Raw genomic sequence first — 21,395 nt, forward strand, 5'->3', positions numbered from 1 at the left:
TAAAATTCGATGCGGGCGATATTAAAACCTATGAAATTTTGTGTTGGAACACGCCCTCTCATTTAACGTACCAATCAGAATCAAATATCTCTGCCGCCTTTTTCCAGAGGCGCCAAAGTCAGGGTCAACTTGACCCTGGTAGTTTGAGTAACAGAGTTTCTGCATTCTCTCAATTGTGACAACTTTACCATGAAAATGAAGTTTTCCTTGTCCTAAAATGTCCGCCAGGCTGCTGTATAAACAAATGTTTAATTAGGAACAGAATTCTCCCTCTAAAGGACATTACCGTACACGGTAGTATGGCGATATGATACGCGCTTGTCTCCATAAATCTAATTAATGGTTGTCTGGTCTCAGCTAATGGTATTCTTGTTAGATCGACATAAAATTTGTCACTTCACAATTATGATATTGTCATACATGACATAACAAATCCATGTGGGTGGGTGAGTGGTAAATTGGCCATATTCAGACAGACGAGACCATTTTCCCCAATTCCCCTTCGCGACTCGATCGAAAAATGGACGCCAAAATGTTCATTGAAAACAGAAGTCTAGAAAGTGGGGTTGAAAAGGTTTTCCCACGATCGCAGCCAATCAGTGAAGAGAATACTGCATACTAGTTTCATGGGTTTATTTGGACCAATCAGAACTACATAAAGTGATATGTAACACGTTGTCATATCAAAAATATGAAACTGCATATACTATATGAAAACTATACTAGCGATGTGATAATTACGAATTATGAATGACATTTATCTCTCTTTGTTACATATCGACTTTTTTGTTTATAACAACTGACATCGTTTATCTGACTTCGGCGCATCAGGTAAAATAAATGTTATAAATGGTCTACTGCTCTCAGGCGTACTACACAATTCAAACGCTATACCCAATTAAATATTGTACAAAAGAACGAAGTCTTTGGAATATATATTATAAATGTGGCCATGGAATGTTAATTAATAAAAACGTTGTAACAGAGGAAACGTTGTATATATTCGCCTAGATGGTGATTAAAAATCAATAAGGTAAACAACGAAACCCTCAAACGGCTGATTTTCCAATTACTTGGGCGATTCGATCTCTTTTTCTTGTCCATATAGCTGGTCAGATTTCCTTATTAAGTTAAATTTGTACAACTTCATTTAATGAAATTTCTTACTTCATTTAAATTATATGGACATTATGTCTTCAATTTGCCTGCAGGACAATTTTTCAGAAATCAGGACCTTAATTTTGTAACACATATTTGTATTATTTTGCTTATCTTAATAAATTTTGATGTAGTTGTTTTCCAGTTACATGTCATTCGGTATTTGAGAGTCCACATTCGCAGATTTATGCAGAAACAAATCTCATTTATAGCAATAAATAAATATGGAAGAATTTGCGGCATGTCCTATTTAATTGTGTTTCGCATCGGTGGCATACGTAGAATCACTACCTTTAATCGGTAACATAATGGCGGGCGCGTGTAGTGCCACATAGCGGGCAGGGGAGGAAAAAATATGGAAGAACTATCTACCGGAAGCCGAAACAAATAATATTTGGTACAGCTGGGCTCCAAATAAAACGATTTAAATCACCATATCAAAATAAAACCATTGAGACAACACATGCGAACTAAAGCTTATTTTCTAGGAACCACAGCCGGTGTGTGCATGAAAGTAATACAATACACCAAATGTGGTGCATAACTAGTAATTACATCATTTTAATCATCTAAAGTTTTGTTCTTATTAATCAATCTATCAGTTAATTAATTAAATAATCAATTATTTATTTCATTAAGCAATAAATAGTAAATATCTGTTTATGAAAAGACATTTAGAAATCCAAAGACATAAGATGAACAAGTAATAATAACATAAATAATTTTTTTTTTATCTCAGTCACTTCATTGCAATGGAACATACAGTAGTTTCTTGCTGTCTGCGAGTAAATTTATTGAATTCTAGGTGTCCTGGTTGAATGAACTTTTTAATTCTGCTGGGCCTCGGGATTATCTGAAATGCTGAATTCGATAAGTATAACTCCTCAATCCAATAGATTTAGCGACCCTCTTGCTGAGGATACGTCCCAAATTTTAAATCAGTGCGAGATCTTCGGATATATTTGTAACGGAAAACGGTGACTCGGAAACACGCCTGAATTGGTTGGTTGAACGGCGTCTAAATAAGCACCGTCAATAATGTGTTGACGGTATACAAATTTCGCAAATTAGATCACTGTTAACGTACTTATTATAATGTTGCATAACACTGCAGCGATTGGTTCATTACAATACAAATATTATATATATATATATATATATATATATATATATATATATATATATATATATATATATAGCTAAAGATTTTGCTAATTTAATTCATGCACTAAATATTTTTTAAAATTTTCCCGAAATTTTAGTGATTTACAATACTGATTAGTCATTAAAAGTTCCCAGTTGTAAACTTCCAAGTTTTCAAGAACGACAAGAGTTCGTCCTTCTTAAATTAACTGCAATACTATTAAACACATTTTACTCCGGGGAAACAAAGATACTACATGACATGGTCGATTATTCTCTAAGATTCACTTTCCAGAAACTTCTAAATTATTGCCGATAGTGAAAATGTGAATCAGATCAAAGTTGATGTAACTCCTATCCAATTAAGTTTCATATTTGACATGACAATTCTGAAAACACGAATTAAGCCAAGTCCTCCGAAAATCATGTCTTGAAACTATGGAAGACATACTAATCAAAGCTGACTAACCAGAACAAATATGTTATGCTCTCTCTCTCTCTCTCTCTCTCTCTCTCTCACACACACACACACACAACTAATGCAGATGAACTTACATTGATAAATATATTTATCCAAAGCAAAAGTTCGTCTAAACTTCTCGATGATCTGTGGTATATTTATTTGCCTTTGTTTTCAATTATAGTTTTTTCCCCCTCATAACTGTTCTGTGTATTGTTCAAGCATTGGTGAGGAACTTTGCGCGGTTGAATTCGAGTATCGGTTCAAGTGATTAACATCTTTTATCTGTATTATTAAAACATTCGTCCTACACCATTTCCCTCGGTGATAGTTAATGATCACCAGTGAATAGCGTCAAAGTACTCCTGAATCATGCGCTCATTAAACAGATGGTTGTATGAACCCTTACGAATCGTTTTGCCGCGCTCTCCTCCCATGGTGACGCAGATTCTCGTTAGATGTGTGATAAGCTTCGCGGATAAATAGTGCCCGCGTTCCTGGTGCCCTAGCAGTATCAATATTGACGTTACAGGATTCTTACTAGTGGTGCTCAATTTGTCGTCTGCGTTTTTGAAGATTAAGAACTATGGCAGCATTAGAGGGAATGGCTCTTATGGAAAAAATTTCTTTCTCCCTTGTTGGAGTATTTGTAGCCGTCCTTCTAGTCACTTCAGATTTTGGTATGTGTTCTTATCATTTTATACTTGTCTTTTACTTTCTTTCTTAAACTGTACCATTGCAGAATCGGCCAGTCTCCAATTATGTACTAACTGTAATTTAATCGCAAAGAAATTTCGCAAAAAGTTACTTAAGAGAAATGTTTACTACAGTAATACGTATCACGTATCTGAAAATAAAATTCCACAAGCTAAACTGCAAAGCATGTTATTAGTTGTCGTTATATAGGAAAATAAGGATATGAAAACTCATTTATGATAAAATATTGCACAAACTGGATCTCTTTACAGAGCTATACATTAATTAGTGATATATTTGCAAAATAAAAAGAAAGCACGTGACAAAGAAATTTAAGTGGAATCAAAGGTTAGTATAATTACATAGTAAAATGAAAATTAAAGGTTCTCTGGAATATTTTGTGAGCTTAAATATAATAAAGCGAAACGACTTCATATACAACATAATTTTACGATCAAATGATGTATGCTGTCAAAATAAAAAACAAAACAAACAATTATTAGGAAGAATAAAGAAACGCTTTCAGAGATTAGTCAAAATTTGTTCCCTGCTGTCGTCCAGTTTTAGACTCTTTTATATTTAAAATTGGAATATTGTGATCAGTAGAGATCAATTTTATAATGTTGTGCATTTTATATAATAACATTTTTCCTGGCTATATATGCGCTACTTCAGTGTTTAGCACTGCATTCTGAATGTTATTTCAGTGTAGATATAATTTGAAAACAAAATTATTGTAAAATACATATACAAATAACTTAAAAATAGCATAGAAGGTCATCATAGTAACCTTAATGTATTTTAATATTTCGATTGAGTTGTTTTGATATTTCTAATAAAAAGATGTTTTAGATAGAATTCTCAAAATTTAATCACTATCATCAGATTCGTTTGATCCGTATTATTGAAAGCCATATAATCTGTACGTTTATCAACACATAAGCATCTTTCCGTCATTTTAAAAATCTTGAGATACTGAGTGTTTTTTTGTTTCTCATGTCAAAGTATGTAATTTGTTTGAATGAGTGTTTCTCATGCATTCAAGAAATTGGTTATGCAGAAATCATTGTAATGGATTCTTCGTCAGTATATCAGTGTGTTCGATGACAAAATATTAAATTTATAGAAAAATGAGATTAATGTTCAATGAACAAAAAATCCACATAATATATGGAAGGAGAACCAAATATGTGTCATCAAAACTTAGTATTTCTTTAATTTCTCTTTACCATAGTCCTCCAGTTTTATATTACGGCTAAGGGGTGTGTGTGTAGGTTTATTGGGTCGTAGATTTATATTTATTAACTTGCTTTCACACTCAGTTCCCTTTTGCAATTGGTATGACCTACGTACAAATGTATATGTTAATTTACTTTCTTAATAGCAATATCCACATACTGGTGACTCACTATCCACATACTGGTAACTCACTATCCACATACTGGTAACACAATATCCACGATGCGAATAACACTTTCATAAAAATCAATTCTATGAATCGTATCTTGCACCCCTACCCGCCACAACCGCGTGACTTCTGACTATAAATGAGTTTTTAATGCTAGGAGTGTGCATGAAAAAGTGTCATGTTCCATTTCATGAAACTGATAGGCATGTGTATCTATTGTCAAATTATTTTATCCACGATGATGATTATCCAGGTGGAATTCCGAAAGATAATTTTTATATCAGCTGTTTAGGAAGTTTTACCTATATTCAGAAGGAATAAGATGATGAAAAAACAAGTTATCTATTCTGTCAAGACTTTAAAGAAAGATTGAACTAGACAGTATTTTTTCAGTGTATTTGCTGTTATTTCGTATTCTAGTTGTGTGTGTGTGTCATGTAAATAAAAGAAACCTAAATTTTTTAAGAAAAGGAATCTAATTTATGTACACAGTTTAATGTTTCACTATCTAACGCCGTAATATATAATTTCGTAAAATGCTTCCTTTTGAACCCGTCATAAAAAATCAGAACAATATGGGGAATTAATGAGTTATGATCTTTAAAATATCTGAAAACGTTTTCCACATATTTATAGAACTTTTGAAAACCTAAATCTATTGCTTAAAAAATGGGTTTCATTTACTTGTTTACTGCAATTTCAGCGCACATCATAATAAGAGACAACATAGATACATGATCTCTTATCTACCAACGACTCGTAAAATCTCTAAATTAAGGCAAGTAATTGGTCAAACATTAGTAGATTAAATTAGCGAGACTGCTTGATTACTTACGTTCATTAAAGCGACAACTCAACATATTCAGGTATTTTCCATGAGATACATGCCCGAGAGACATTGTTTTCTTCTGGCATATGTAGTGGCGAAGTATTTAAAACAATACCCCCCCCTTTACAATTATTATTTTAAGTTACTTAGAGATGATTCTCGTTGATTCTTTTAGGCACAGCAAGATCATTAGCAGAGGACGATGGCTATTTTCCGCAACAGATGATCAAGAGAAACAGTAAGGACATTCTGTAAAAAAATTAACCAGAAGAAACAAGGTCTTTTTAAAGATTATATAGAAATATCGGCATTTATGATTTTTTTTATACAGTTTTCGTCAATGTCCTCATAGTTTTGGCAAATTAAATGCAAACACATTCCGTCTGTCGCATTAGAAAATATATGTGCATTTCAGTTCTTAACGCCAATCAAAATATTGGTGGTGACGTGTATGCGACAACTTGCATTAAACAACTTTTTTCGAAAAACCATTAGTAGGTATTTTAGTCTCACTACTTTACGAGATAATAAATTCCTGATACAAAGCAAACTTTACCCTTCCCCACGAACATATACAAAAGGTACTAAAGTAAAAGTCACACAGGTCGTCTATGCGTTCAACTTTGATTATTTCAGTAATGAACGTCATTTTTTAAAATTTGATTCTACATATTTTTAAATGGCAATTATTCACTTTATTTAGACCCTCAAACATTCATATACCTTGGGAAGGTCATTATTTACACGCCCCGAGAAGTACCAATGGCAAAATCGATGTTAAAGTACCTGTACATTTTTGGACAAGATCGAGGTACAGGTATGACCCTGGATAATTTGAATTGAATGTCGCGCGCTAATTGTCACAATGAAAACTACGTATGTTGATAAACAGTTCTGTACTACCCTTTATCACATAGTCGCTACAGTTTTCCTATAGTATGCGCAGTTTCGTATTTTTTTTATATCACAACGTGATATATATCACTTTATGTGATTCTGATTGGTCCAATTAAGACCATGAAATTATTGAACAGTATTCTCTTTACTGATTGGCTACGATAGTGGGAAAACCTTTATAACCCCGCCTTCTGGAATTTGTTGTTTTCAATTAAACTTTTGGCGGTCATTTTTTCGACTCGAGTCACAGTAGGGAATTGGGGAAAAATCGTCTCGTCTATCTGAATATGGCCAATTCCCCCACCCCCACTGGGGTTTGCTATGTGATGTATGACAGTATCATCATATGAAAAATGGCGTAAAACCCCAGGACAAGAATGGCAAGAAGAAGTCAAACTAAGGGCACTGATCAGTCAATAGCGGGGGGGGGGGGCCGGGCGTGTGTAGTGGGGGTGGAGGGGTATACCCGTAACGAAATCCACGCTATATACAAACGTGGCTTAAATGTTAACTGACAGAAGTATATAAACTCACGTCGGTTCACAGAAGAATGGGACAAAAACCGGTTACCCAACTGACAGAACTTTATGCAACCAATGCATATTTATGTGGTCAGTATGCGATGCGTGTCCGACTCAAAAAGAAATTTGCTTGCATCTTCTGTACAGCCTTCAAATCAGTAACTGCAAATATCCAGTCACAAACACATTACAGCAAATATGAGAATTTCTGCATCCAGTAATCCTCCTTTCACAAGAATATCGCAACAAGGTAATGCTTATTTGTGAACGTCTCATTTTAGGGTAAACATGGATCGTGTGTTATAGGCCTGCTCTAACCGGTACAGTGTACCGAATGGATCGTGTATTATAGGCCTGCTCTAACCGGTACAGTGTACCGAATGGATCGTGTATTATAGGCCTGCTCTAACCGGTACAGTGTACCGAATGGATCGTGTATTATAGGCCTGCTCTAACCGGTACAGTGTACCGAATGGATCGTGTGTTATAGGCCTGCTCTAACCGGTACAGTGTACCGAATCAAACAATGTAACATCACACGCATTGGACATTCTGTGTTGACAAAAAAAAAATGGTTGTGTCTTTGTAAAATGTTCGTTTATTCGGATGGAAACTTGTTCTTTAATTTTTACTTTATAAAAAAGTGTAATCTACTTTTATTAGTTCAACTTTGTTTGGGACTATTTCTTACGCACAACAAATGAAACGTTCGGCATCCGTCAGAATGAACGAAGTTAATCATACTTCTTTCTATCTAAATAATTTCGACTGGTAAAAAGAATCTCAAGTGGGTCATGATTTAATATTAAATTTATGAAACTCGTTGAAAAATTACCAGCTTTAGCAAGCCTTGAGCAAAAGCTGGACATTATTCAACGAGTTTCATAAATTTAGTATTAAATAATTACCTTTTGAGATCTTCTATCCATTGTGACGATTAGACTCGAGGGACGTGCTGTTCTCTTGACCCAGTTAGTACCTGGTCATCACTGTAAATGTACATAGCAATGGATAATTTTCGTCTGAAGTTCATTGATGATAGTTATGGTGCAGGGCATATAATAATCAGGATTTAATACACATTTTTAAACAAACTTTTTATTAAATTTTAAAACAAAAATTTATATATAATTTCAAACGAGTAAATGTGCATACATGACCTATATGACTTTTACTATAAACTGTTCTAGCCGTTCTTAAATCCAAGTGAAAAGTGCACTTCATTAAGTATGCTATCAAAGTAACAGACGTAGTGCAAGAGATGCATATATCTTCTGCGATTTAGAATATAAGAATTATTTCTATAAAAATTTTCAGATACTATAATTTAGGAATATTCAGTATTTGAATCGTCCCGTGCCGCTTGTTAAGAACGTTTGCAGTAAATTTATAGATATAATTAACTGTAATCATTAATGACTGGAGAAACTACAGGAAATTACCCGATGGATAAAATAATTGAATTAATTTACCGAGAGTACGAAAGCAATCAAACAATATCCTAATCACATCAGTAAATAAATCAGTGAAAACTCTCTTCAAAAGCAAGCATATCACTTGTTTGTGTTTTCATTGACTTGTATCAGCACAAAGCAGAATTTATTTGTCTTTAAATGTTCTTGCAATTTCTTAAAATGAATGATTCCTAAGAAAACATAGTTACAACTCCCAAGACCTAAATATAAATTAAACTGGCAAGGCTTGGATAAAATAGTTTTCTTTTCTACAAAAAATATAACCGTCTGGACAGCTTTATTGGAAACAAAGTAACAAAAAAATGCTTTTGTCCTAATTGTTATTCACAATGTTTTATAATATGTTTTATTGGTCTAATGCATAACTTATGGAACCTGACATTTCAATCTGAATAGGCTCGTATTAAACACAATTTTATTGCAATAAATTCCGCCGCACGGCTGGAATAGGTCTGTGAAGCGAAGCAAATGAAGGTCTTTCTAATCTAACTTGGCTAACAACCATGGTCTTTCTAATCTAACTTGGCTAACAACCATTATGTCTATCTACTACTTCGTGTCCATTTGACTGGCCCGCTAGGTTCTTTTGTACCCAATACAAATTGATTCGTTGCTTCACTTGTCAGTCAAAGCAGTATTCGACAGTAAAAACTGCATTTGATCGTCAGATATCTAGAAAAAAGTATGCCTTCGCTAATATGTTATTTTCTCCATTAGTATGTAGCTCAGAGCCGATTGGGTAATAACCAAATTCGTATATAGCTAGAACAATTGAAAAGTTTCACTGGCTAAAATTCTTTTGCATTTTTAATTTGTATCTCCTGCTTATGTACTAAACAAGCTTCCTTGCTGAGGAAATAATAATAATAATAATAATAATAATAATAATGTAGTCGTATTTCATTAAACGTTATCACATCCATCGGAACTAGAGGAAGAATAGCGTATTGTAGTGTTGATATTTTTGCCCCTGTTTTTGGTTCATATGTATTTTATCTGAATGAATTTATGTTGCTTCTATCTTTACAGCATGGTGGAGCAAAAAATCATTCGACAATGCTCTCCCAATATCTCAAGGTGAGTGTACACGTATGTACAAATTTGGAAAATTCTGAGAAATTTCGAAAAGCCCCAAAAAATTTTTTATTATTTTATGTAGAGTACTGCTTTGATGAAATTTACTTTCCACAGTTTTAGTCATACGGAACATAATGTGTCTCTTGGTATGCAGAAGAAAGTAGATATTTGTTCTGCATGTTCAAAGACGTGCGGTACTCTGGACCTTTTGGGTGGGGTGGGGTGGGATCTAGGTAGATAAGTACAACATATAGAGATCTACGATTTTTTGAGTAGATATAAGGAAATATATCACGAGTGACACGGAAACATTGCATTGTCACAATTTAATTATTTCCTTAACATTGTATATAGTGAAATATTTCCTTATATCTACTCAAAAAACTTTAATTCGCTTTTGTTCGACAAAATCCTTCGAGTTACATGGATTTGTCTCTCCATTCCGTGTCAACGCGATTAGCGGTTGAATTACTATAGGAGATAAAAAAAAGTTAACAATTTTGCAATACTTTTAGGACAGTGACTTTTTATACGATTAAACAACATTGCTGGGTGGGACACTCCAACAGGCTTTAGAGCGTAACATTATTAAACAACATTACTGGGTTGGACACGCTTCAGAGCGTAACATTTTTAAACAACATTGCTGCGCTGGACACTCCAACAGGCTTTAGAGCGTAACATTATTAAACAACATATTTTATTGATTAGTTTACTTGCAATGATATTTGATGCTATTTTGGTTAATTTCTGCATCCAGGAGTGACTTTTTGTGTTTTGGCAGGCTAGCGGTCATTTTGAACAAGAGACGCTTCACGCTGATTTTTATTCTCAGCAATCGACACTCATCAATGCCTGATTTATCCATCGTTTTCTGACCTGATTATGATTTTGATGAGTTAAAATCGCTACTAAACCATTTTATTACCATATGTAAGAAAGAGTTTTTATTAAAAATGTATACCATTTGTCGCTGAGTGCAACAGGTATACGATACTGCATGGGTAACAGAATCCCGACAGGACATTTAAATTCAGTCAGCGATAATTTCTATAATTCATGTTGGAAACTAATTTTAAAAAAGTTCATGCTGGAAGCCAAACTGTGAATAGAAGGTGAACAGTTCTGACACATTTTTAAGAGCTGTTCATTCTGATAGAGAGAGACAGACAGACAGACAGACAGAGACGAAAAGACAAAACGGAATAGATTTAATATGGAAATACAGGTTTTAAGTACATACATGATGGCAGATATAAGTTCTATATATAAAAAAAAAACAATAGTTCCAAAAGTGGCGATATACTATTTCTCCCATTGATATATTTCAACTTCTTATTATGAATTATATAATAATTCCTTATATATACTCAAAAATGTAGATTTTCTTTATATTATATTTATTAAAGCCAAAAAGCCGGTGATTAGCACGGATTTTGTTCTCCATTCTTTGCCAATGCTGTTAATAGCTGCCTTCCTATCAATATAAATTTACAATAACTCTAGGAAGCGACCTTTTACAAATTTAACTTGTACGACTGCTTCAGGCTGTGTATTTTGTCAATGTGTTTTCAAACGAAAAAGATGAGTTTTTATTTCGCTAACACATTTCCTGCGTGGATTCTAAAAGTGAAAATGTTGGAATATAACATTTATAACAAAAGAAAATGTTGATAATTGTGTTAACTTGTATGGAGTTTGGGTCATTAGTTTGTTCATTTCTGCATTCAGACTTGAATTTTGGCTCTGGCAAGATTGCAGTCTAGTTCTGTAATAGACGTTACTCCCAAATTACGATTGTAACTTAGTTTGGTTTGCAATCAGCGCTCGTCAATGCTCGATTTCTCCATAGTTTTTAAAATGTGTTTATGGTTGTGTTGAGAGTCATAATCGCTACTTAACCAATTTTACTACGGTATTGAACCAAGTGCTTTTCCTAAAAATGTAGACACTTTCTGCTTTTTCATTTGTATGCTTTGTTGGGTTTAGCGCCATGTTTTAGCACATGATACGCTATAGACGGCAGCCAATATGGGGGGGGGGGGATAATCAGGGAAAACCCCTGGAAGAACCACTGACCCACGTGAAGCACCTTGCAAGCTTTCTAACATACCCACACTGGTCAAAGAAGACTTTAACGCCTCGATTGATCTGTGAAGGCGATTGGCTTAGATCACTCGGCCACACGGGCTCCGTATGGCTGGCAGAATATCTAATAACAGTTCATGCAAGTTCGGTTACTTAGAATTTGCAGAATTCATGTGGAAAACTAATTAAAAAGACAGGCTTGAAGACAACTTTTATTGTTTGGAATTCGTGTTTACGTATTTAAAAAATGCATTCTTTAGGGTCTACAGTCTTGATATATTTTAAAATCTCTTCATCTTGACGGGAGTGCGAGTATGAGCAAAAAGAAGAAGAAAATAGTCCCAAATATGACAATGCAGATTCGACTAACATACATAAAGGGCAGATATATTTCCAACATGGGAAAAGAAAATTGATTCATAATGTGATATCACCAATGTGACAATATCATTTTTATTATCTCGCTGATATATTTCAATATCTCATTATGAAATTACAATAATAACCGCATAACGTAAGTGAAGGAAAATGTTTTCTAATAGTTCGAGCTATTTAAGTCGATGAAAGTAAAATACTTGCAAAAACAAATCAAACAATTGGCCGAGAGAAAACCTGAACCACTAACATGTTTGATTCACAGGAGAAATCTATGAAAAAGAGATAATGGCTAAAAAGTAAAATGACAAGCATTAACAAGCCGTGTGAACTTCATTTCTAATTTGTGTTAGGGTCTGAATAGCAAGAGTTTATATATATAAAAAATAGTCATTTATACTGATTACAGATGTGCTAAAACAGTTTGATAGTAAATTAAACAAATTTACAAAGTTAATTAGTTAATTAATTAATTTCATGGATAATCTCAAAGTTATTTTAAGATGTCTTTTAGTTCCTATAAAAGGATTCAACAAAAAAGATAATTAATAGATAAGAATCTGAAGAAATTAATCATATAATTTTGAAATAAAAACAGTTTGCGCAAAAAGAAAACTTTCTCATTCAAATTAATTTTGATTAAAAAAAATCAGCGACAACCTAAATACTTGTACGAAAGAAGATCTGCCCTTTCATGAGGTGTTCTCGGATTCTTCCTTCACCAAATATACTGGCCGCTATATACCATGTCTTGGAAAATGGCGTTAAAACAAGATATGCACTTTGATTTTTCACAAATTACACCTCATGGAAGCTAAATTATAAATATACAAATTCTGTAACTATGCAGTTTTACTATGACAAGTGACACGGAGTCAGCATGCAGAGCACGATTCATGGAATTATTGTATAATCTAAACTGTCCAGACACCCTGTCTAATGCTTATCACATAGTGTTAACTTGTCTGCCGAAACTGTCGCCATAAAGTCATGAGGACTGCCTCACGCCCGGAAAGATTTGTGCCTGTTCATCGCGAAATAATTTAATTTTGTTTTCCCCGAAGCAACGCTGGCTCGTTTGAAATCCTTAACCACGTCATCAAAGAAGTTAGTAGAGAAGGTTAATTGGCATGCATCAATAAAACAAATGGATTTTCGGTTGATATTTTTGTTGGTTTGTTTGGGGTTTTTTGTTCTTTTTTTGTGCGGAGGGGGGGGGGTATAATGCGTTAATTTGGCAATAAATGAGTTTAAATATACCTTATTTTATTAAGGCGACGCGAGTTAGAATTCTGCAATAAACTCTCAATTAGATCGGCAACAATAAAACAACTAAATTAAAAGTTCAAGAATTTAAAATTGTAAACATTTATTATCACAGAACAGACGAGGAAGAAAAAAGACATATTTTTTCACAAGATATTGCTCTGGACAAACCGGAATGTCAGCACGCAAAGTCTACCTTAAACTCTAGTACACTGTAAGTTTTGGACCAAGGACAAAAGTTGAGGCATTTGGAGAGAAGATATATGACAGAATCAGACAACTCAGCTGAGGATAAACAAGTTCAAGACAGTGTTTAGTACGGAGAATGTGACTCAATGAAAAGTCAATTTGCTACGATGGAGAAACCAATCCCTTTCACAATGAATCCCATAGATTCCGCCCTAAAAGTGATTATGTTCCATCACGCTAAAATACCTAGCCCTACAAGTATTCTTATTTGCAGTGGAAAGTGACTTTAATTCGCAAAAACAGAGCCTTAATAAAGAAGAAATTGACCCGGACAAGAAAGTCAGTCACTGAAAAAGAATGCGCGAGCGGAAATTTATTGTATTGTCATAAAGCCAGCAGACAAGCGGCCATGCGTTGTCATGAATGTGTCTGACTACATCGCTGAAACTGTACAGGCAACTATCCAACGCAAAGTGTTATTAAGAAAACAGAAAGAAGAAAATAAGAAAACAAAGCAGCTTAGCAACGACCCAACACTAGAACACGCTGAACTGTGTCAGGTATTTAACGATATGCACAAAGGAGGGCACACTCATGACAAAACACTGACTTGCCTCCATCTGGTTGATAGCTAAACATGTGAGGTTTTACTTATTACCAAAAATACACAAAGAAGGGTACCAACGGGGCAGTGATTTGCCGAAACGACAATCCCACTTAAAAATTTGTTATTTGACTAACAACGTCTTAGAAAAACTGCCTTCATACATCCTAGATATTACCGACTAACTTAACCAAACACCGAAACCTCATTTCCATACAATGCTCTTCTCGCTGCTATGTCTGTCTGTTTCTTATAAACTTACATCTCACAAGATGTGATATTTGTGGGCTTTCACGCCATTCTTTTACACTTAACAGGCTATTTATAGGGCAGTATATTTGGTAGAAGAATCCAGGAAATCAACTGACCTACAAGAACCCATTTGTCAAGCTTTATTACATACTTACGTTGGTCGAGCCGAGACTCGAACTCACGCGGACAGAGGTGAGACGTGTAAGTGATTTGCAAAGCCCCCTCTCCTCCCCACAAACAGACAAGGACACGAGGAGAAAACCCAAGTATGATAAAGAAAACACGGGGTAGTTGGACTAATCCTTCCCCTTCTAATGAGTATCTAGTGAAACTTTTGACCGATGTTTAAAACAATCAACAATCAGCACATGTTGCAAGCCAACTGGATTGTAATGGGTACTAAAATGTCACCTTCGTATCAGAATATTTTCATGGCAAGGATTGAACAAAAAATCCCCAATGGAAAACCCCCATATACCTCTAAGCTGATGAAGATTAATTGACGACATATAATTAACATGAATAGGAACTGGCAAGAATATAAAAACATCCTTCAAATTCTTAAATTTTTCCACGATACAATTAAATTTACCTTAGAGTCATCAAACAGATCCATATCTTCTTGGATATCCAATCTATCCTCTGGGAGGAAAAACTGAAATTGACCTGGATTGGCTCTCACCGTTTTCTGCTCACAATCCGCACCCCAATCACATAACACGAAATTTCCTTACAGTCGCCACCTGTTCCAATCTGGCTACTCCTGAAACGAGACTTGGGGAGCTCATAGGGTACGTTAGAAGGAGAAGATACATAAACAAATGTACTGACGATTATATAAACAAAAGCAGAACCCTCGACAGAAATGCTTTTCTGAAATACAAAAAAACAAACCAAAACCAAACAAATGAATCCCCTTCCACCCTGATGCTCCACACTTGCATCAAATCAATCGGACATATTCGACCAGACCGATTCTTCCGAACATCCGAAGTACATTCCGAGAGGTTCCTATGGCTGCGTGCCTTTAGACATAAACTCTCAAGGACCACCTGCTGCGTTCCAAGGCAACTTCAAACAGGTCCACGGAAACGGCAGATAAAATTTAAATGACAAGCGCTGTCGATCTGTAAGCAACTGGCCGAGGCCATATCTTTTGGAAATACGGTTAGCTTTACTATCAATCAGAAGCTAGGCTGTTGAAACAATGCGTGAATCCATCTGACGACAAATAAAATCTATGCCATACAATTTGATTGTGAAACCGACAACTTCAGAAAATGAAGCAATAAAGACAACAGTCACATAAATTCAATGCGAAACTCGCCAACCACTTCAACTCAACTGGACATTATGTAAAGTCCCTACGGTTGGTTTCGTTTGAATCCATCCAGTACTGGACTGATAAAAAAAAAGTACGGGTAAGGAACGATACTGGATGTTGCAATTGAGACCTAGTGGTAATTTTTTTCTAAACGAGAAATTAAACATTCCCAAAGCAGTCTTGGCAATATTTCAGGCATCAGTGCTTGACCCGTACATGTATCATTGCGAATATTTTAACCATGTCAATATTGTTTGCTTTTTTCATGAAACTCTTATTATTATTATTATTATTATTATTATACAACAATCTTCTGTCACATTTCCTTTACTGCCTTTCCCACGAGATCTAATTTTAAAACATGTTTTAGTTTTCGGTCTTTGTACGTGTTAATATTGTTTTAATTTCTTCTTTCTCATCTGATTATTTTTCACATTATTTAAATCCTTGTTCTAACATGTCATATAAACAGGTAAATTGGTCAGGCCTTTTCTCAACGTTTGTGATAGGAATTTGCTTTGTTTGTGTAGGCCATTTCTTCCTCCAACAAAGAGCTGGATTAGCTCGATAAAATTGTGAAAATAACTGTGCAGTTATTAACGTGTGTGTCAATATGTAATAATTCTAATAAGCAGTCAACAGACAGGAACCGTGATGTCTATTCGCCTAATTGTAGCGATTGAATGTAAAATACGTGCCTTAATTAGTCTGAACAAACTGAATGACGAGCAGAGTAATGTACATAAGAATGCATAGAAAATACTGCATTAGCATCATACACAATACACACGTTATGGGGGAGGGGTTTGCATACAAAATACTGCATTAGCATCATACACAATACACACGTTATGGGGGAGGTTGCATAGAAAATACTGCATTAGCATCATTCACAATACACACGTTTAGGGGGGTTTGCGAAATGTGCCAGAATAAATATCTTGAAGAATTAATTTTAATTACACACATTGAAACCACAACCTGCCGTCTTACCAAACGTGGATAATTAAGTAGGTAATTCAGTCGTATTGACTGACAAAATCTCTCAGATCCTCTATACCAGTAGTTAGGTTGCTGTTCGCGATACTATTTTCGCAGAAAAGACAACAAATTGAGTTCTAGAACCTGTAAACTGTTTTGGAATATTTCAATAGGACTGTCTCGGTGAAATAATATTTGGGATATATTCGATTCTATTTTTAAAAATACAACTGTTAACCTCAAAATTGTTTGGTTCGTTTTTGTGGGTTTTTTTCCTAAAAGACTGACAATATTTTCCAGTAAAAGTTTGACAGAAGATGAGAGTTGAAGCTCCCACAACAAAACCAAAAGATACGATCATTTAATATAATTGCTCCTCTTGAAAAACTTATGCAATTTCAGAATATTCCAGATTTTTTTTCTTCACATTAATGTTTTTACGATTCTGTAAAATAAATATGAACGGAAAATGGTAAGAATCAAAACAGCTCTAAGATGGACTGTCAAGATATTTGAGTCTTCCACGTCGTCTGATTTCATTTTAATGCCAATGCTTTAAGATTAATTTAAAGTTTAAAATACAATTGATCATATTATTGTAAACTAACCAGTTTTTTTTCTTCTCACATTTACTTGTTTGTGATTTTCAGATTCTGCTGAAGGTCAGAACTGCAAACAGGCCATATCATCCTACAGTACGTATATTTCTTGTCCTCTGCAACAAAAATATTGCAATAGTTTACAATTCAATTTTTTGTGTCGATTTAGTATAAAACTAACGGTACTGGGAATATTTGTCCTGACTTTTCATGAGGAGAATTATTTCTCTGATTACGATGAACATAGTAATTAAGTTTGCCATGAAAGTATGCATTATTCGGTCTGGATGAATAATTGGGAGCTAAATGATCCAGGTATGCAAGATTCAAGATGCACAAAAAGAGAGGACAAGAATTTGGCTATCATAGACATTATATATATATATATATATATATATATATATATATATATATATATATATATATATATATATATATATATATATATACACACACAAACACACCTGGATTTATATGACATGAGACACAGGTTAGGTATTAATATAAACCTCTCATTTTCAGACTGCTATGTGGAAAAATGTGTCGGAAATTTTGTTGCCTGCGCAAGACAGTCGAGATCAGAGGAGGTTTTTGAAGTATGCAAACTGCTTCACAAAAGCTGTGCTGCGTCTTGCTCATTCGTAACAGATGAAGTTATTTTGGGATTGTGATAAAGAGTCAAAAGATGTTTTTATGCGGACCTTTAAAGAAGAACGCAGGTTATAACTTTAATAACTTGGATGTACTTAAATAGTTAAGGACGATAACATTATGCTTGCGGTAAGCACCGACTTTACGTTTTGTGACTGTAGGTAAATCTGGATTTGAAAATAAAAATACTGCTAGAATTATATATATAAAAAACTACATCAAGCACTTGACAAAATACGTTTCTTTCATATAAATTATTCGATATTATTTAAATTGTTTTCTTTCAAATACAAACAGACAAATATAAGCTTCAAATCTGCTTCACTTTGTCTCCCCATGTGTATCCTATCATGCGTTGAAAAATGGTGATAAGCCCCAAAGAAGAAGAACAATGACAGCAAATAATGTTAAACATCTGCTATCATACTGGATACAAATAAGTAGAAACTTTGCTCGCAGACATACTTCTTTGTATACGCACTGTGTAAGCTGTCATACAACATGGAGCTTAAAATACATTTTGTATACTGAAAATGGATTAGTGCATATTCATATGTTGATTTATTAACATAATGAAATGTTGTACTAGATGCATTTAGCTAAATTAATTATTAAATGGTGTAACGCATAAAAAAAAAAAAACAATACAAACTGTCTATAGAATGTTGATTTTGAAAGTCGAATGACCTTCAAGTGTAACATAGTCGGTACAGGTTTCCTATATATAGTATGTGCAGTTTCATATTTTTGATATTACCACATGTTAAAATATCACTTTATGCGATTCGGATTGGTCCAATTAAGCCCATGAACTTATTGTACAGTATCCTCTTTATTGATTGGTTGCAATCCTGGGAAAACATTTTTAACATCGCCTTCTCCAGTTTTTTGTTTTGAATTAACATTTTAGCTGCCATTTTATTTATTCGTCTCGCGAAAGGTAGTTGGGGAAAAATGGTCTCGTCTGTTTCAATATTGCCAATTTACCTCTACTGGAGTTTGTTATGTCATGTATACAATATCATAACATGAAAAATTGCTAAAAACCCCAAGACAAGAACAATAACAAGTAAAACTTAGGGTATTGCTCAGTTGATAGTGGGGGTGGAGGGGCAGTATATCTGTAGCATGGAATCCACCCTATATACAAGCGTGGTTTAAATAAACTCACTTTGTTCACAGAACTTTATCCAACCAAAGCATATTTACACGGTAAATATGCGATGCAAGTCCGACTCAAAAAGAGAATTGTTTATGTCTTCTGTACAGTCTAATATTCTAAAAAAAAAAACTGCAAAAAAAAATATCCGGTCACAAATACGTTATAGTAAATATGTTTATTTCTGCATCCAGTAATGTTCTTTTCACAAAAATATTGCAATAATGTAAATTTTGAAGAATAAAAATAAAAAGATTGCAACAGTGTTTTGTATGCCAACTCAAACCGGTACTGTGCACCGTATCAATGTGACATCACACGCATTGGACATTTTGTGTTGACAAATGATTTTGTCTTTGTAAAATGTTCTGTTTATTTTGACGGAAGCTTATTCTTTGATTTATTGTTAGCAAGTGTGTACTATTAATATTTTAACTTTATTTGGGAAATTTTTTACGCACAACAAATTAAAGGTACAGCGTCTGTCAGAATGAAAGAAAATTGTTCATTCTTCTTTCTATGTAAATAATTTCTACTTAAATAAAAACTGATAAAAAGTCTCAAATGGGTAATGATTTAATATTAAAGATATGAAACTCGTTAAATAGTGTACAGCTTTTGCGAGCCAAGGTTAGCAAAAGCTGGACATTATTCAAGTGGTTTCATAAATTCAGTATTAAATTATTACCCACTTGAGATCCTCTATGTATTTCATTGTCAAAAAATATGAACTAAGATACTAGTGCAGTCTATAGTGAACAGTGTAAAACTGAAGTTATCTGGAAAATTATCAAAACATTATAATGACTTAAAACGTGTTCTCTGTGGTAAAATGTTAAATCGATTGTATGATTTTTTTGACGAAATCACAAACATATATAAATGAACTAAATTCGATCTGTATATAACTGCAATATAGGTCACAATACAATATTATGAGCTGTCTGGTTTTTTATGGCCTGAAACGATTCAGCATAAATGTTGGAACAAATTAAGTGCACCAATGCATGGATAATGCTGTTTTGCTACCCTTTTCTTATCTCAGTCCGGTCGTCTCAGTCATGGTGTCCACGCGCTTGGAACTAACTTTAAAAGGAAGAAACCCCTGTTGTCTTCTGCTGTGCTTGATAGAGTTGTTATAAAAATCGAATAAAACTAATAACAACTGACATAAAACAAAAATAAATTCATTCATGAAGCAATTTAACGTCTCTCAAATTTTTATAACACACCATACAAAACATTTTGAGATAAACAGACACACACGCGATGTTGAGCTATTAAGTATCATGCTAGAAGCTACACACACTATGGCGAATTTGATCCTACATGTAACTTATTACATTTTCAGGTCAGTGTCATTAAATGTAGCCATAAGTATCTAATTATTCATACTTCGTGTGAAACGAATTATGTAATTTAAACTAGATGTAATTACGCTGACAAAAAAATTAGCTGAGCTACATATGGTATAGACTTCGCGATGCTGTGTTGAACGAACTATGAGAGAAGACACTGTGCCAGACACACAGGAAATAAACATCAGTGGCTACAAAAATCCAAACTCTCAGGAGCATTCGAAAACCCGGCAACAACCAGAAATGTGTTATGTCAGACCTGCGTTCTTCATACTTTGTCAAACGCACCCACTCAGCCCCAGTTAAGTCAAACATTGTAAACAAATGGAAATTGCTGCACTTACCAATCAGAGTGGTACATTCGTCGGTCCACGCGCTATTCCACAGGATTTCAATGTAACGTATCATTGCACCAGTAATAGCTACAATTGCTATATTTCTGGGACGGAAAATATAAATTTCCAAGAATATCATGAATTAGAAATCTCATCATAGTCGTTACACACTTTGTTAGAGCTTTGTATTTTATCGTACCGTTGCCTACCATAGAACCTTTTCCAAATTAGAACGGATGCAAGTTAAATGTTATCCGTATGAATGGCATTAATTGCTTATTGTTTTTTTTTCTCTTCAAATAATATTCATCGATAAAACTTGATAATGCAGTGCTATTATCAAATGATTTTATGTTTCTATTTTCTCATGCGTAGAACTTGTGTACTTAAAGTTGAATGGGCTTCCCATTGCACTCATTAAAATATTCGTATTAATAATCGTCTACAAAAATAAATGCTCGCGGCTCGAAACGCTCATGATGAAATACCTACAAAATGTAACAATTAAGACCTTTTCCTTCATCTTTTGTTTCTTTTCTAAGAGCAACAT

At 34.2% G+C, this 21,395-nt stretch overlaps 1 protein-coding gene across 1 annotated transcript; it reads left to right on the forward strand.

Moving 5' to 3' along the window:
* The first annotated feature begins 3,253 nt into the window (after nucleotides 1-3,253).
* Nucleotides 3,254-19,653, forward strand: LOC149806891 (uncharacterized). Its single transcript, XM_089931956.1, has 5 exons — nucleotides 3,254-3,441; nucleotides 5,870-5,932; nucleotides 9,617-9,664; nucleotides 17,394-17,438; nucleotides 17,865-19,653. The coding sequence occupies exons 1-5, from the start codon at nucleotides 3,348-3,350 to the stop codon at nucleotides 18,011-18,013; spliced, it is 399 nt and encodes a 132-aa protein (XP_089788082.1). The 5' UTR covers nucleotides 3,254-3,347; the 3' UTR covers nucleotides 18,014-19,653.
* Nucleotides 19,654-21,395: the final 1,742 nt, after the last annotated feature.

The sequence above is a fragment of the Sinohyriopsis cumingii genome, chromosome 1 (genome assembly GCF_028554795.1).
Source record: "Sinohyriopsis cumingii isolate HCF-2022 chromosome 1, ASM2855479v2, whole genome shotgun sequence".
NCBI lineage: Eukaryota > Metazoa > Mollusca > Bivalvia > Unionida > Unionidae > Sinohyriopsis > Sinohyriopsis cumingii.

What these genes read in the sequence shown, in the direction of transcription:
- LOC149806891 (XM_089931956.1), top strand. Translation starts at nt 3,348, where the DNA reads ATGGCAGCATTAGAGGGAATGGCTCTTATGGAAAAAATTTCTTTCTCC. An exon ending in TCTAGTCACTTCAGATTTTG is followed by an intron (nt 3,442 to 5,869) that starts GTATGTGTTCTT and finishes TGATTCTTTTAG; the next exon opens with GCACAGCAAGATCATTAGCA. An exon ending in ACAGGCCATATCATCCTACA is followed by an intron (nt 17,439 to 17,864) that starts GTACGTATATTT and finishes TCTCATTTTCAG; the next exon opens with ACTGCTATGTGGAAAAATGT.